General features: G+C 42.6%; 1 protein-coding gene across 11 annotated transcripts in view; it reads left to right on the top strand.

Annotated features, from left to right (window-relative positions):
- Positions 1-15,488, top strand: part of Cdc14b (cell division cycle 14B) — a 98,892-nt gene extending 83,404 nt beyond the window's left edge. For 3 of the 11 annotated variants that reach the window (XM_087204950.1, XM_013072703.3, XM_013072704.3), the window contains 6 exons: positions 95-233; positions 385-544; positions 1,189-1,286; positions 6,979-7,095; positions 11,402-11,467; positions 11,946-15,488. In XM_087204950.1, coding sequence (XP_087061076.1) covers positions 95-233; positions 385-544; positions 1,189-1,286; positions 6,979-7,095; positions 11,402-11,467; positions 11,946-11,982 — 617 coding nt within the window. In that variant the 3' untranslated portion in view covers positions 11,983-15,488. Of the gene's footprint in view, positions 1-94; positions 234-384; positions 545-1,188; positions 1,287-2,131; positions 2,269-2,343; positions 2,490-6,272; positions 6,407-6,978; positions 7,096-9,422; positions 11,468-11,945 lie in introns of those variants that run through there. The other 8 variants (XM_004846088.4, XM_087204948.1, XM_004846092.4 and 5 more) reach the window with 6 other exon arrangements.
- The last annotated feature ends 625 nt before the right edge of the window (positions 15,489-16,113 follow it).

The raw sequence follows: 16,113 nt of genomic DNA, 5'->3' as shown, positions 1-16,113 counted from the left end.
GAGGCAGAATCTTGGGAAGTCTTTTTAAAAGTTCTTGCCCAGAAAGTTCTGGAGTACATGAGGCCTGGTGTCACTGGTTGGTCTGTTTTCCTAGCTGGCCTTGGTCGGACTGGCACCCTCATTGCCTGCTACATAATGAAGCACTACCGAATGACTGCAGCTGAGACCATCGCATGGGTCAGGATCTGTAGGCCCGGGTCAGTGATTGGGCCTCAGCAGCAGTTTCTAGTCATGTGAGTAGATGGAAGCTTTTGTAATTCCTCAGGGAACATAGTCTGAAGATGGATGGGAAGTAGAATTTGTAACAATAGATAATGTGGTAGCAAAAACGTGTTTTAGTACCTTTCTGGAAAGCTGTATTTTGATATTGTTTAAATGCTCTAGGAAACAAGCTAGCCTCTGGCTGGAAGGTGACTATTTTCGTCAGAAGTTAAGGGGGCAGGAGAATGGACCACACAGAACTGCCTTCTCCAAACTCCTCTCAGGGGTTGATGACATTTCAATAAATGGAGTCGAAAATGAAGACAAGCAGGAACCTGAACCGGTAATCGAACCACCCGCATCGCGCTGTTGTCTTTGCTTTAAATGCTGTTGAGAACATTGTAGGGCATGGAAAAATGCTAGGTAAAAATAATAAAGCACATTTTGAGGGACTATTGTTACAGTTTTTTAAGTTTATAACCCTCTCTAGCAAGCTTACTTACAAGGGTTAAAACAAAGTTGTATACGTAAAACTAAATGTTTTCCTCCTTAAGCATGGGTGGCAGATAGAAATCTAAAGTGAACTGTTTATTCCTCTGTCCCTATCCCTTTTTCTCATTTTCTAACAGCTGATTTAGAGAACTATTAGTTCTCAAGGCAAGAACTCTTAAAAAATCAAGTCTTTAGAGGTTAGCAGTACTGAAAAAGGTGGGGGTGATAAATGGTTGGTGAAATTTTGAAAGAATGAATATTTCCAAAACTGAGAGTGCATTATTCCACTTTATTATCCTTTTGTTTGATAACGAAAGGGCAGTGGGTTCTGTGCCCTTGAAAATCAGCTTTGGTTGTTTTGAAATGTGACCTGTAGCTTGATTTGGAAAGGTGAAAAGTATTTTAAGAGGTCAGCAGAAACTAAAGCATCTGTATGCATCCTGTGTTAAGAAGTGGAACTCAAATCACTGGCTCAGTGTTTTTTTACTCACGCAGTTCAGTGATGACGACGAAGTCACTGGAGTCACACAAGGTGATAGACTTCGAGCCCTGAAAAGCAGAAGACAATCAAAAACACATGCTATCCCCCTCACGTGAGTCTGGTTTATTTTGTCATTGTTGGTCTTGTTTAATATGGGATCCCTTGCAAGCATTTTTTTTTCTGTGCATTTTTCTCCAGAGCAAGGATTGTGTTCCTTAAAATCTGGAGGTGCTCACCCAGGAAGCTATCAGCCATTCATCTACTTGTGTCCTCTGTTGTAACCTCAGGAGCCATGATAGGCAGGAGAGCAGTGTTAGGACAGTCAGCTCTGACATCCTCAAGAGAGTGACAGCAGACATAGGTCTCAGAATCACAGATTTGTTTGTAGTTGTTCTTTAAACTCACTGCCATCTCACAGGTTGTCTCTGTTGAAATGGTAGTCAGTTGTGACATGGTGGCTTCATGTCATTACATTGTTTTGGGGCAGCAGTAATACAAGACTCTAAACCATATTTTCATATAGTTGTGGAGAAGATTATTTTCAAGTTCTAGAAGAAGGTTTAACACCAGAATAGGAAATTATATAATTACTATTGAGCAGGCTTATGTCCACATGTACTTTCTTTTGAATATTCGTGTGTTAGTTTGGATTTGACCACATGAAATATGCAGGATTGTGAGAGATATGTGGAGAATCAAAACACATTGCTATGGTACTTTTGCCCTAGGTTTTCTTTAGTAGTTACGATTCTGTTGAAAAGAGCTCAGTTCTATGTTTGTTCATAATTCTGCCTCCTGTGATCATCTTAAATAGCCTAGGGTTTTTTCCCTGTGGCTTAGTTTAGTTTTTCTGTGTGTATATATTTATGCATTTTAACTGTGACTGATTTCAGTATCATAAAGTTAACATAGGGCAGGTATCTAACGAAAGATTGAGTCTAAACTTTTGTTCCCAAGTGTCAAGCCTGGTGAAACTGAAGACAACAGTTTTTGTCTACATAAGATGGCAAAACTCCATCCTTGCCCCCCTCCCGGTTGCATCCCAGTTGCTGTTTTGAGCCTTTACGGCGCCTGACACTCCCAGGTGGCTTGACGTATGTATTTATTTGTTATGTTATTTGCTTTGGCTTCCCAATATGAACATCTCTTCTTCCCCTCACCCCTTCCAGATGCCCCCTAGCTGTGCTGGCCTCTGCGCTGGGTAGCGTTGCCATGTGGTGGATTATGTGTGACTACATCCTCCCCATCCTGCTCTTCTGTCTCGATGGTTTCAGAGCACGGTAGCCATCAGGACCCTTGGGCAGATAGCTGCTGTGTAAGTGTCCCATTCCATTTCTCTCCTGACCCTCACTCTGGTGTGTTCGCTGGTTCTCGTGCATGTTCTTTCCTTGTCAGCTCTCCTGGCTTTGTTGGTTCGCCTGTTTTCCAAGGTCCTTTTTCTGAATACTTTTAACATATTTTGAAATAGCCATTTATAAATAAAGACATTGAAGTAGTTTCTCTTTCCTATCAAACATTTTAATTCGTTTGGGATGATGGTTTCCTTTCAGGCAGTCGGCTATTTATATAGCCTTCCTCTAGTTTTCTGTGTCTTGAGTGTGTGTTCTTTCCAATCTAACCAAAACAGAATTTTCTCCCATGGACCTTCTACTTTTAGCAAAGGTTTGGTTTTGCAGCCTTGAGGTCTAGTGAAGATTGTGTCCTGGTTTCTGCCATCTCCTGAGCTATCTCCTAAGTCTTCCATGTTCAATGTGCAGAACTATCTCCTGGTTTTACTTCCTCCCAGGCAGGGAAGTCAGAGTACAGCCTCCATATCTTGGTGTTAAGTGAGAGTGGAAGGCCTAGAGCCTAGCCTGCTTGCTCCTGTTGCTGTTTCTCCTTGATGTCTCTGGGCTCCACATTTTTCCTTTCCCAAAAATATCCAGAACATCTTTATTTGGCTAATGTAGATAAGTTTGTATTCTCTTCCATCATTCATCCTTGAAATGGAGGCCTTAAGAGCGAAGACGTGTTCCTGCAGGAGAATGTGGTGAGCAGCCTTTGTATGGAACGTCAGAGCTACAAGCCACAGAGGGAGAAGGTGCCCCCTGACTGAGCTTTCCCACTGCCTGCTTAGGTCTGGGCTGCATTCTTTATTTTCTGAAACTTTCTTCACTAATCTTTCAAAAATATCTTTTCTTGTCTGAGCTTGAACTTGGAAATTATAAAACAATGCAGAAGTTCCTTCTAGGATCTCTTCCAAAGTAAAATTCCATTCCAACCAACTTTGGTACTTTGTGGTTTCAGTGAGTGTTTTCATATGGCTAACAAAGATTTAGGAAACAATTTCCATTCTTCAAAAGTAAACAAAACCACTTATTTGTGATATTTTCATGAATATTTTAAAACAAACTTAGGTATCCAGATGTGCATATTTTGATATAGTTAATCTCAGGTTTTTTCCCCTTTATTTTCTTAGTAAGCTTCAGGTTCCTCTTATTCTGACTCAAGAGCATCATTCACTACAAAGATTGATTTTTGTTCCCATTTTAGTCCAAGTGGCAAAGATATTCTGGATGGGTGGAGTCACTGCTAATAATACTTATTACTGGGCCTGGGATTTAGCTCAGTAGTTCTGGCACCTGCCTTGCAAGCGCAAGGTCCCAAGTTCAATCCCCCATACCAAAAAATACTTATTACTAATGTTTACTGTTACATTTCAAGACTTAAACAGAATATTGTTTGACTTCTTTATTTTATTATTATTTTTTTGGTTTTTTTGCAGTACTGGGGATTGAACCAAGGGCACATCCCCAGCCCTTTTCTTTTCTTTTCTTTTTTTTGGTACCGGGGATTGAACTCTGGTCCTTGCACTTGCGAAGCAGGTGGCAGAACCACTGAGCTAAATCCCCGGCCCTTATTTTCTATTTTGAGACAAGATCTCACTAACTTGCTCAGGCAGGATTTGAACTTTCCATTCTGCCTGCCTTAGCTTCCCAGCATGCTGGGGTTACACACGTGTACCGCCACTCTTGGGTCTGCCTGCCTTTGGCTTTGGGCTTCCAGCAGTTACAGTGCTGCTGACAGGGTAATCTTTGTAGTCTCTGCCTCTCTTGATAAGGTGGGGTGCTCATGTTCCCTGGTTGTCATTAATCTCTAGGGTCAGGGGAGGGAGCATCACCTGGTTGGGTGGTGCTGTTGAGTGGCCCCGGGTCTGCTTAGCCTCGGGAAAGTTGCCTCTGGAGGCTTCAGGGCCTCAGGCCACCTATGTGAAGGCTCTGTGACAGTGTTACCCACATAGCTAGTGTACAGTTGCTCTGAGGGACTCTTCTTTTGGAACTGGACATTCAAGAGTTACGTAGCTTCTAGGTAAGACTCCTGGCTTTTCAGTTTTTACTTTGTCATGTGCCCTACATTGCAGATGTCACTGTATCCAGAGTATTTCAGCTCCCCAGGGCTGTGGTTGGGGCTAAAGAGAGGAGAAAAACATGTGTCGTGAACATTTTCTGGGAAGGAGCACTGGTGGGCCTGGGAGGTTTGTGCCCAGGTCCTCAGGGGGAAGGACCCCTGCTCTGTTTGGCTGGCAAACTCACCCTTGTCTGCAGTCACTTTCAGGTCGTTATTGGTAATATGTAAGTGTAGTTGCTGGAGGTCTCCCCACTTTGGGCATTAATGGATAACAGATGTGGTACCTGCTCTGTTATTGGTACAAATACAGTACCTGAGTCTTCCCAGGTGCAGCTGATGCAGCCTGAATTTCTGTCATTCCTTTAGTTTCAAAGTTCCATAGAAATTACTAGCTACTATTATCAAATTATTTCACCTCAGTTTATGCTTTATTTTATAGAGAAGTAAAAAATGGAGTGGTGATTTCTTGTTCTGAATAGTATGTAAACTTTTCAGTAATAATTTGAGAAATCAGGACCCGGATTTCCTACACAGGCAGTGTATAGGTTTTGTTTTTTCCTCATATTAATGATTTTATAGTGTGGATATTGTTTATGCTTTAGGCCATCAGTGACCTCCAGTTATTTGAAAAGCAGTATTTTTAAAAAGCCAGCGAAGTCTTATCTTCTCTATTTGTAAGGAGCATCTGAGGTAGCACTGGACTTCAAAGCATCAGCAATTTTTTTGTTGTTATTTTTCTTTATGCAAAATTCTAGATTCATTTCCTTAATACAGGTGAAAAGATATTTCCTCCTCACTTTATGTAATGGGAAAGAATTTTTTGCAGTTGGATAGGAGGAACAACTTTTAATGCTCTTTAGCTTAGTGTAGTGTGTAACTGTGGTTGACAATTGAGTATTTCAGATCAGCTAGGAGAGAGAATTTGAATGTTCCCAGATCACAAAAAAATGATAAATATGCCATTACTCTAATCTGATTGTTACCTGTTGTGTGCATTTATGGAAATGTCTCCTTATACCCCATAAATCTGTGCAATTATGTGTCTATTGTTTTTTAAGTCATTTTTTAGAAAGAACTTTTCAGTAATAAATCCTTGTTCTAAGAAGCAGAATTCATAAGCCAGAGCATCAGTCCCTGGAACCCTACAACTATGCCTGCATCTCCTCTTTCTGGTTAGGGTTTCAGTGAACAGACTGTGAGAAACACCAGCTCAGGCACTGGCTAATTGATCCAGGATTAGATTGTGTCCAAGAGGTCCAGGGCTGGTTTCCCAAGCCTTCAAAATCTTGCAGTAGCTGGTAGGCACCCCATGTCCCCAACTGATCCCCCAGACAGTCTGAAGCCACTGAGTGATGTGCTTTGGTTTGAGCAATGCTACAATGCCAGGACTTTAGGAACCTTTACCACATAAAAAACCTGGCGTTGGTCCTTAACCATTTCGCTGGTGACACACCCCTGTGACTCAGGATCCACATTAGTTTGGCTGCTTTCTATTTTATTCTTAGCCAGCCAAGATCTTACAGGCTGTTAATGGGCATCTCGCCCTTAGGTTGGAATACAAGAGCAGAAAGTATTTTTTAGTCAGTATTTTCTCTTCCAGATAAGTAAATGTTGACACAAATAAATGAGTGCATATGCAGCTCAGCTTTTCAGTGATTGAAGACTGTTATTATCAAATTTTTTGATGTGTTCTGCTGTTCTCCTATGATAGTTTAATGAAGCAAAAGCAAACACCCTCCACTTACGAACAGGGCATTCTCTGTGGTCTTCCTGACTCATGGATTGGCCTCCTAGGCAAACTGCTGTTACAGGAAGACTTTGAGTTTAAGGCAAATTTCACAACATGTAAGTGATCTCACTTCTTTTTTAATGGTACTTAAACATTTAATAAGTAGTCACAATCCAGGAAAAACATGATTTTGCTTGAACATGTTTTAAAAATTTGAATTGTTGTATAAAGTTATCATTGACATAATGTTTATTACATAGATATTCAGCTCTGACCAGTGAAGGTTGTGTAGCTAGTTCCTAAATTTGTATGCATATGCTCTAGAATTTTTGGCTTACAACTTGATTGTATGACTAGAAATCTAAATCTCCTTTTTCAGATTTGTTTGGCTGATGGATTTCTTTGGTGTGGGAATTGCTTATAATGTCAAGTTACTTCTTTTCCAAAAGTAAAGCACCCTGGTTATCTTTGTGTAACCCTCGGTGGGAAATGAGATGCTTCGTTTCAAAGAGTCTTGGCCTAAAACAATGTGTTTGATTTTTTTTTTTTTCCGGCAAATGTGTTTACGGAAAGTCCTGTCAATTCACAGTAAAACAATTTGCACTGAAGTGCAAAAATCCCTTCCTCTGTCAAGTATTTGAAAGTTATTTCAGTGCATATAATCTTATTTTTTTCCAACTATTTTCAGAGTAATTCTTCAGTCCAGTGTTCAGAGCTGTAAAACATCTGAACCTAACATTTCTGGCAGTGCAGGCATTACTAAAAGAACCACCAGATCTGCTTCGAGGAAAAGCAGTTTTAAAAGGTGAGAAAAGAATCCTGTTCTGAAAAATTCCAAGCATTGGTTTCTAGCTTAACCTTTTGGACTCCACTTCTGGAGACTCAAAAGAAGATAGGAGAAAGGAGCAACCCTGCGATGGGAAATAATCAGATGTGTTTTATGTGTTCATCATCTATGAAAATCTGGACCCCTTCAATGTAGGATTTTGTTTTCTTTTGTTGTTTAGAGGAAATTTTTAACACTGTAGTCTCTGGATCATGATATGGAAAAGCTTAGAATGTTCTTGTAACTTTAAGAATTTCCAAAGTTTTCTATCAGGGCTTGGAGAAGCACTTCTGTCTATGTACGGGATACAGTGTCATTGTGCAGTTAGCTGCATATTAAGTGTGATGTTACACATTAAGTATGATGTGGAAACGCACTAAGGCCCCTTTTGGGATCCCTCTTGACCTAGTGCCTCCTTGTCATCTTGACCAAAGCCCTCACCCGAGGTCCCATGTGTCTTCTACTTCTGTCCTGGCGTGTCTCACATCCTCTGCTAAGTACAGGCTCTGACAAGAAGATGGGCCCGTCCTGAGACCAGGCCAGTAGCTTGCTGTCTCTGGGCATTTGTCATGAACTGAGGGCAGACACTTGATTTTTAAAATATTCCCCAAACAGTTCCCTTGTGAGGCAAGGGTAGGTCATACAGTTCCTGGTGTCACAGGCGTGGAGGGTGCATGCAATTTAATCCAGTGGTGATTTTGTGCTTGCGGCAAACAGAGCTCTTATAATAGTCTATATGCAGCCCACAGGTAATCAGAACCAGACTTTATAGTGTCCTCAACTGTCCTCCTAGCTTCTTTTCTACTTCCATGCATGCTTGAGGCTTTGGGCCCATGTGCTTTATCCCAGTGCTGAGTTAGTCCCCGTCATGTCCCACAGCAGCTGATGCTTGGCATTCTGGGGATTCACCTCTGTCCTTCTTCACTGCTGAGTTTTCTGTGAAATTTTACTGCATAGCTGGACTCACATGAGAAGAGGACATACCTACCCTGAGTATTTGAGAATTGTTGGGTTCTGACTCAGGATTTTAGGATCTTACATTTTTTATTAGGAATATATCAAATGTCCATACTTGTTTTACTGTCTGATTCCACTTGACAAGAAAATTAGAGTGATACTAACAAGAGGCCAAAGATTTATAGGTGCACTGAGATTAATATCAGTGTTGTGACAGTAAGAAATAGGAAATGGACCGGAGAGTGTTTGAGGAACCGTGGTTTTATTTACTTTTATTTTTGGTGATGCTGGTTATGCAGCCCAGGACCTTGTACACAGGAGGAAAACATGTACCACAGAGCCACCCCCAGCCTGAGTCAGGTTTTTAAAAAAAGTGTCATGACCTGGATAAAGTTTCCTTGAAAAATAAGTGAAAAGAGCTAGCTACACATTGAAATTCTGAGGTGTATTACCTTAATTTTGTAACTGATTCACACTATATAGAGGGAAGTGTAGAGCAATATAAAATGTTTACAGATATGCAAATTTCTATATGTAGAGAAATAAGACAAAGGAAAAAATATCACATACTACTAACATTCTTCTGGTTGGTAGGATAGTTGGGATTTTTTTGTGGAGGGCACTTTTATTTTCCAACTCTTCTACAGTAAAGGGTAGAAAATGGAGTATTTAGGGCCGAGGATTTAGCTCAGTGGTACCACTGCCTGCCTCACAAGTGCAAGGTCCTGAGTTCAATCCCCAGTACCAAAAGAAAATGGAGTATTTTAACTCTGACACTTTTAGGTGATCAAACTGTCAAAAGTTAAAAAGCTTGCTGTTGGTTGTACATTTCGACATGCTTCGAGTGGACTTGCTCTTTCTAGGTGTAAGGACTCAGGCCTCCATTACAGCTCGCAGGCTTGCAACTTAATCTGCTTTTTTCTCTTGGATCGGACTTTTGTAGGTTATAGAGGAGTAGAGTCCAAGAGCTCAGAACAAGCTGGCCAAGTCCCACTTTGTTCCAATGAGGAAGCTGGCTTTGCCCCAGTCTTTCTGTCTAGGTCTGCTTTCTGTGTCATTTTGAGTGACCCTCCACTGTGCTTTTTGGAGTGTGGTTCCTGATTGCAGTGAGCGTCTGCCTCAGATCCTCCCCAGGATGCTTTTTAAGGGCTCTAAAGTAGGTTTTAGGTGGCATAAGATGGGCTAAATGGTGAATTGGCCCCCAAAACAGTTTCCAGGAATTTAGGACAGTGCCGAAAAACAAAACTCCTTTTCCTGCTCATAAGTATATGTCTGTAGGTTCTTTAGAGAGGCAAAGAAGGGAGAGCTCTTTGGGTTTCACAGTTCACTTAGCACCTTCCTCTGTGCAGGTTTTTGGGGTGATTTGGTGTGTTACCCATGTACTGCGGCTTATAAAAGAAAGGCAGACAGATTATGTGCAGTATCCCACCACCTGCTTCTTCAAAAGAACAAGAACCGGAGGCAGCCAAGCTGTGTAGCCTCCAGTGTTGGTTCCACCAGTTACTACGCAGTTTTGTTTGGAAGGTAATGAAGGAATTAACATATTAGTGCATAATCAGATTCAGAGAAAGATAGTATGAGCTAAGATTCTTATGTAATTCTAAGTTTCTAAATTGATATCTTTTCTTTAAACAGCACTCCCCCACCTCCAAGGCCTCCCTCTGTGTGTACCTGGATGGGAGCCTTCTGGGAGCCAGGTCCGGGGCTGTGGGTGACCCGGCCTCACAGGGAGGGGAGGCCTCTGTTTCAGGTCAAGTCACAGACACATCACCACTTGGTGTGGAGGAGCCTGGCTGTCTGCTCTCGGCCTCATCTGTTCTCCAAGGCTTCAGGAATGAAGACCAGAGCCCCCCTGCTGTTTGATCTTGATAGTTTATTGAGAGACTCTTTAGCTTTAGAGAACCCCCACACCCCAACCTGTTAAAAGAGCAGTTATTGGCGGGGTAGAGTATTGTGCCCCAAACATTTGTTGTTAGGAAAGAAATACCAACATATTTCTCAAGGCCAGTGTCCTCTGGATCTAAGCTACATCTGAACGTGTGCAGGCTGTGGTCTGGGTGACCAGGTGACTGAGTCCTTAGTGCTGATGAGGGGTGGGACCACCTTCTTCCCTTTCTCAAGTCCACGGGGGAAATTCATGGGCTTCTGTACCTCCCACCTCCTGTTAGAGTCTAAGACCATTGTAACCTTTCTCTTTTAAGAATTAATGAATCCATTGACTAAGCGGCTGAGTGAGATGGGCTGGTCATTGTTCTTGCATTTGGGTGTGTGGAGAGCTCTCCCAGGATGGGCCCTGACTGTGTCACAAGCCTTACAACTGCCCACCTGCCACAGTCACGTCATACATCCCCAGTGTTCCCTATAAGTGCATGTTAAGTGCATGTTTCCGGAAACTTCTGCTGTTTCTTTGGGGGCAGTCTTGTCTTCTTTTTCAATCATTTCATCCTGTTTTCTAATTTGTGTGAGTTTTTAATTTCAAGCTACATCTTTGGGAACCATCACTCTGCTCAGCTGCCAAACCAACCTCCTATCCATGGCTTTGGGGTGTTTAGTACCCAGTTATTCATATTGTGCGGGGAGAGATGCTCAGGTTCTTTATTTTGCCTCTCAAACCTCACATAAACCCTTTAGCTAGGAGGAGCTATACTTACTACTTTGATTTTTTTACATCCCTTCTGCAAAGGTCATGGCCATCACACCTGTTCCTGCATCTTATTCTTAGAGTCGCAGATCTTGATCCCTGCTCTTGCCACTTGTGGGTCTTGTGTTTTGTTACTGCTGTTGTCTCCAGAAGTACATCAGTGAAGGAGTCTCAGCATGTTCTCTGTCAGTATTCTTTTTTAAAATGGTGATTCCCTCTGATCTTTTAAAATATTAATTCATGTCCCTTTGAAATTCTAGGTATTTTCCCACTTGCCTCTGCCGGCTGACCTGACTGTTTTAAACTCAGTACTCTTTTGGGTCTCTGCTCAAGGCAAACAAGCCTCCTCCATCAAGCAGGCGCATCCTCTCACCTCCAGAACCGAAGTGGTTTTCCTGACTCTTGGTTCCGCTTTTGTTTTCCTCTGAAGGTTGCTTTTGAGTTGAAAGTGTCAAGGGCCACATTGGAGAAGGAAGGGAGGGTGAGAAGCAGGGTCCTTGGCGTCTCTGTCTGTGTCCCCCAGGCACAGTCCCCTCGGAGACATGCTACACCTGCCGAGGAAGGGGACGGGACCTGGCAGAGCTGGAAACTGCTCAAGTTGCTTGAGCTTTTTCTGTGACCAAAGCCTGGCTTTTGAAACCATCTGGTAATCCTTCTTACCTTCTCGTTGTTTCCACTTTCCCACAGCCTGGTTCCTCAGAGGGAAAGAAGGAAAAGGAGTGCTTTGCAGCAGATGCCCTTGGTGGCATTATGGTACTCACCTTGCTCTGCTGCCCTTGCCCGCCTGTCTTTGTTTATTTTTATTTCTTTCTTTTCTACTTCTTTTTTTCTTTTTTAATTTTATTTTTACAGAACTGAACCTTTTTCTACTCTGCCTTTTTCTCCTGTTCATCTTTACTTTATGGGTGATATTATACTGTCTTCTCCAAAGTTTTGTCATTAAAAAAATTATACAGCCGGGCATGGTGGTGCATGCCTGTAATCCCAGCACTTGGGAGGCTGAGGCAGGAGGATTGCCGTGAGTTCGAGGCCAGCCTGGGCTACATAGTGAGTTCAAGGTCAGCCTGAACTACATAGTGAGACCCTGTTTCAAAAAAAAAAAAAATTATACAAAATATTACTCTTTAGCATGTCAATATTTTTATTATGTTGCCTTCCTTGTCTGTGATAACTATCTCAGGGACACTTTCAAACCTTCATGGTAAAATCCTTTTCTTTTCTTTCTCTTCAGTCCCTCCATTTCAAGGACCAAAACAGTTTTGCGTTAAGTAAAAACTCGTGACCAGAACTGAAGAAAGATTCTAGGAACAGAAAACTCTAACAGGACTTAGGAGTTTATTTGAGAACAAAACAAACTGCAGAAGCCTTAGTTGCTTCCACCTAAGAAATTTACTCACTGAAGAAAACGTCTGCTGGAGTCTCAGTAGCTCCCGGAGTTTGGGTGTGAAAGAAGACTTGAAGGGCCCAACTTGCCATTTTTGCAGAATCGTCTCAAGCCAAATGAGGAAATGGTGTTGTAATTTAGTCTCAGGTGTAAGTGCTGCAGCCCCCTGCCATCTGGAGAGCTGATGAGTTCAGTGGCCCATGTGTCCCCACGGTGGCGGTTGTGCTCTCTGCTGGCATTCAGAAGAGCCGAGGATCTGATGGAGGTTTCGTACGTATTTATTTTCTATTCGCTCTGTGACCCTCTGTGGAAATTTGTAAAGATAAACCAGGATTTACTGAAATGGTACTTCCTGTCATCGGACACTATTGGGTTTCATCTCTTTGCTCTTTGTGATACTGTTGTCACGTTTACTCTGTGAAGTACCCAAGCTGCTTGTCTTCCACCAAAGAGTGCTTTATGAACATGAATCTGTGAAGACCATGTGAAAACACTGTTGCATGCTGTAATGCCAAATGGTACTGTGCTCACCTAAGACTTGTCAGACAATATTCATAGAAGCTTTAGAAGACTTCAGGGGAGAAACTGGTCTCAGAGTTGGAAGATTCTTGCCAAGTCCTTCCTTTCTCATCACTTAGGAACTACAAAATAGCAAGGCTGTGCATTACTGGGTTGCCAGTCACACAAAGTCTAGTCAGATTGCCTGCTATGCATATAGGGGGAGCTGCCCACTGTTGGTTTTTACCCTTTGAAACAGCAATCCCAAATAATGGTGGCTTTAAAAACAAAAATGTTAACACTTGTTTTAGAATCCTTTTCTCTAAACACTGTGGATTTTTTTTTTTCTTTTGTGATCAGTCTAGGGCCATTCATATACTCTGATTTCACCGACGATTACTTGCTTTTGGATTTTGGTTTGTAGTAAGAGTGAACTCACTGTTGCCTTTGGTTAGGGAATCCAACTAGTAACTCTTTGCAGCGTGCCTTCTCCCCTTCCCCTTCCTGAAACTCAGCAGGGCTGTGACATAAGCAATCACAAAACAGTTTATCTGCTGCTAAAAACAAAAACCAGGGCCCATAGTTAAAGACTGTTTTGCAGATCCCTTGTTCCTGCCATCCAGGGCTTTCCTAGGAAGCCATGTCCTGTTTACCAGGTCTGGCCTGTGCTTGTCTGGGAACTGGAGTGTGCCAGAGGGTAGGGCCTTCCCATGACCAGATGAATGTATCAAGACCCTGCTGACCAGGCTTCTTGCATTTGGAGCAAAGTAAAGTCTGTTTACCCAAAAAGGAACTGGAAGACAGTGGTTCTCTGTTTCAGTGTTATACCCTTTGGGTGAAGTGTGTCAGTGACTGGCTTGGAGAAGGGCAGCTCTGCCCAGCAGGCCATGTGAGTCGCCCTGAACCAGCATTTAAACATTTGGGGCTGAATGTAGGTGTAAGAGTTGGGTAGGAGGAGGAACATACCACTGTGCCAGGAGACAAAATGTTCACACTGTGCCCAAGCATAAAATCCTGATTCTTAGGGCATCCTTTAGAGGCCCGCTGCTCCATAGCTTATGCAGGTGGGTGTGAAGACCACACTGCCTTCTGAGCCGTGTGTGGCTTGGCTTTCTCTTAGGTTGGAGCTAGGAAGCACATCCCTGTTGTGGCCCCCTTCCCGGTCTGACCTATCCCAGTGAGTGGGCTGTGTGGGGTCTTGGCCAAGAGTAAAATCTTTGGCCCTTAGTGATAACCACTGTGCTTTTTTTTTGTTTTATAGATTGCCTTGTGTTGGCTGCTGAAGTTTCCAGCTAGAATTGTTGTTATCACTGTGGCTCTTGTTAAATATCCCTGTATCTAACAAGCTCGCGCAAGTTAGTCATAGGAAACTTGTAATTTGGTGAAGACCGTTCCATTCCTTGGAGTAGGCAGATAGTCAGGGACAGCACTTCGGATGGGTTTCGGGGGTCTGACTAATGGAAAGTCCTTCGTACTATGAGTAAGAGCAGACTCCCCACCAGCTGAAACCACAGAACACTCCACGTCCTCTAGGAGTCTGACTCAGTTCTTGTTACACATGACCCTGTTGCTGTTGGATCTGAAACAGTGCCTGTCAGATGGAGAGGTTCCTTTAACTTAAGACCTTAAATAGTATCGAAAGTCCACCCAAACCACTTCCAGTGGAATTAAAATTAGAAATGAATATTTATAGGGGCCGGGGATTTAGTTCAGTTATTCAGATGATCCCCGATTCAAAAAAAAAAGGAAATGAATATTTATAGGTGCCCTTGAAACTTTCTGGGGATTCAGATCATCAAGAGACAGAAAGTCCAAGGGAGGTGTGTGCACCTGTGAAGTGGGGTTCCTGGAAGTACAGAGGGTCCTCTGTCACATGACAAACAGCAGGGAAGAGCAATGGCAGGGAGCGAGCAGTGCCTCCTCCAGAGGTGACCTTACTCGGCCAGTGTGGCTGGACCCCAGCCACACGTGGCTCTGCCTATGTCCCAGTTTTCCAGGTGTAAACTCGATGCCCTGAAGCCAGCTCTCCTGCTCCATACCCCACCAGGGAGTGGTGTCTGCTTTTGGCTTGGGCCCAAATGCGTCTTAGCAGTGTCCCCAACTGTTCTCTAGAGGCCATTGTGTTTGACTGGGTCTCCGGTTGTCTCGAGCCAGCTATCCTGGGGCCACCCCTTCGTTTGAATTGCCAAGCTTGACAAATAACCAGTGCAGCCATTGGGTGTTTGTTCTAAGGGTAGCTCGGCTGCCCTTCATAATATTTTTAAAAGTTCTTACTGCACTCTGGAAAGGAGTGCTCATCAGAAACAATCTTAATCCGTCTTTTATTTCTTGAATAGTTCTCTTCCACTGAAATGCCCTGGTGAGGTTAGTTGCTGCTCTTCCTTCTCTCCTCAATCTGAGTATTTTCCATGTTGCTAAGTGAAAATACTATAGATGTGTTTAAAAGTCTGGATGATTTGCCTATACTGTGTGGGAAATTACCTCCTTAATTACCCAGTGGAACTGTCAGCAGACTTGTTCATTGGATTAGAGTACTGCAGTTTTAGATTAATAATTTGCAGACTTTTATCTAATGTGCACTCATGTACAGATTATTAAAAGTTTAAAAATAACTGAGTAATCAGTATTTGATCAGTTATTGTATTGATTTTTTTATTAAAATGTATATTTCTAATCATATTTTTTAAAGCTGAGAGAACTGGTTGAATGTTTATTTTCATGAAAGTATTTTTAAGATAAAGCTTCATAATGGCCTGTAAACTTTGCATATATATGTAGTTTGATACATATTGTTGCATTTGAAAATCTTGTGTATTATAACTGGTTTTATACAAAACACTGAATAGTGGCAGTTGTGTAATTACAATTGTAATTAAAAGTATTAACTAAGCAGTCTTCGGTTTATTGTCTTCACTTACTGAGTATGCTGAGTTATGGTAGGCAGCGGTGAAATATAAAGCGGATGATTAATTCTTTTATTTTTTTTGTACCAGGGATTGAACTCAAGACCTTGCACTTGCAAAGTAGGCACAGTGCCACTGAGCTAAATCCCCAGCCTAATTCTTTTTTTTTTTTTTGGTACCGGGGATTGAACTCGGGGGTCCTTGCGCTTGTGCAGCAGGCGGAGAAACCACTGAGCTAAATCCCCGGCCCCCCAGCCTAATTCTTGATTAATATTCAAGGGCACCCATGGTGAGAGACCAGTCTGGGTGACTTAAACAGCAGTTTATTTCCTCTCAATTCTGGAAGACCCAACTTCAAGGTGTTTGCAGGGTAGGCTGCAGGTAGTCACCTTCCTCTGCGCCACCACATGGCCCTTGCTCTTCACCCACCCACCCCTAGTGTTGCTCTGTGTCCTCGTCTCATAAGGACAGTGTAGTAGGATTGGATTGGCACCCACCCTCATAGCCCCATTTTACCATCACCACTCTTTAAAGGCCCCAACTCCAGTTCCAGTCCAGTCTGAAGCACAGGACTTAGGGCTTTGGCATTTGAATTGGGCAGGGGGACACGGGAA

The sequence above is a fragment of the Heterocephalus glaber genome, unplaced genomic scaffold, assembly GCF_053883595.1.
Source record: "Heterocephalus glaber isolate CG9 unplaced genomic scaffold, H.glaber_assembly_v1.0 deba00000594, whole genome shotgun sequence".
NCBI classification, from domain to species: domain Eukaryota; kingdom Metazoa; phylum Chordata; class Mammalia; order Rodentia; family Bathyergidae; genus Heterocephalus; species Heterocephalus glaber.
The sequence above is the reverse complement of the archived record's forward strand: the minus strand, read 5'-3'. Positions and strand labels throughout refer to the sequence as shown.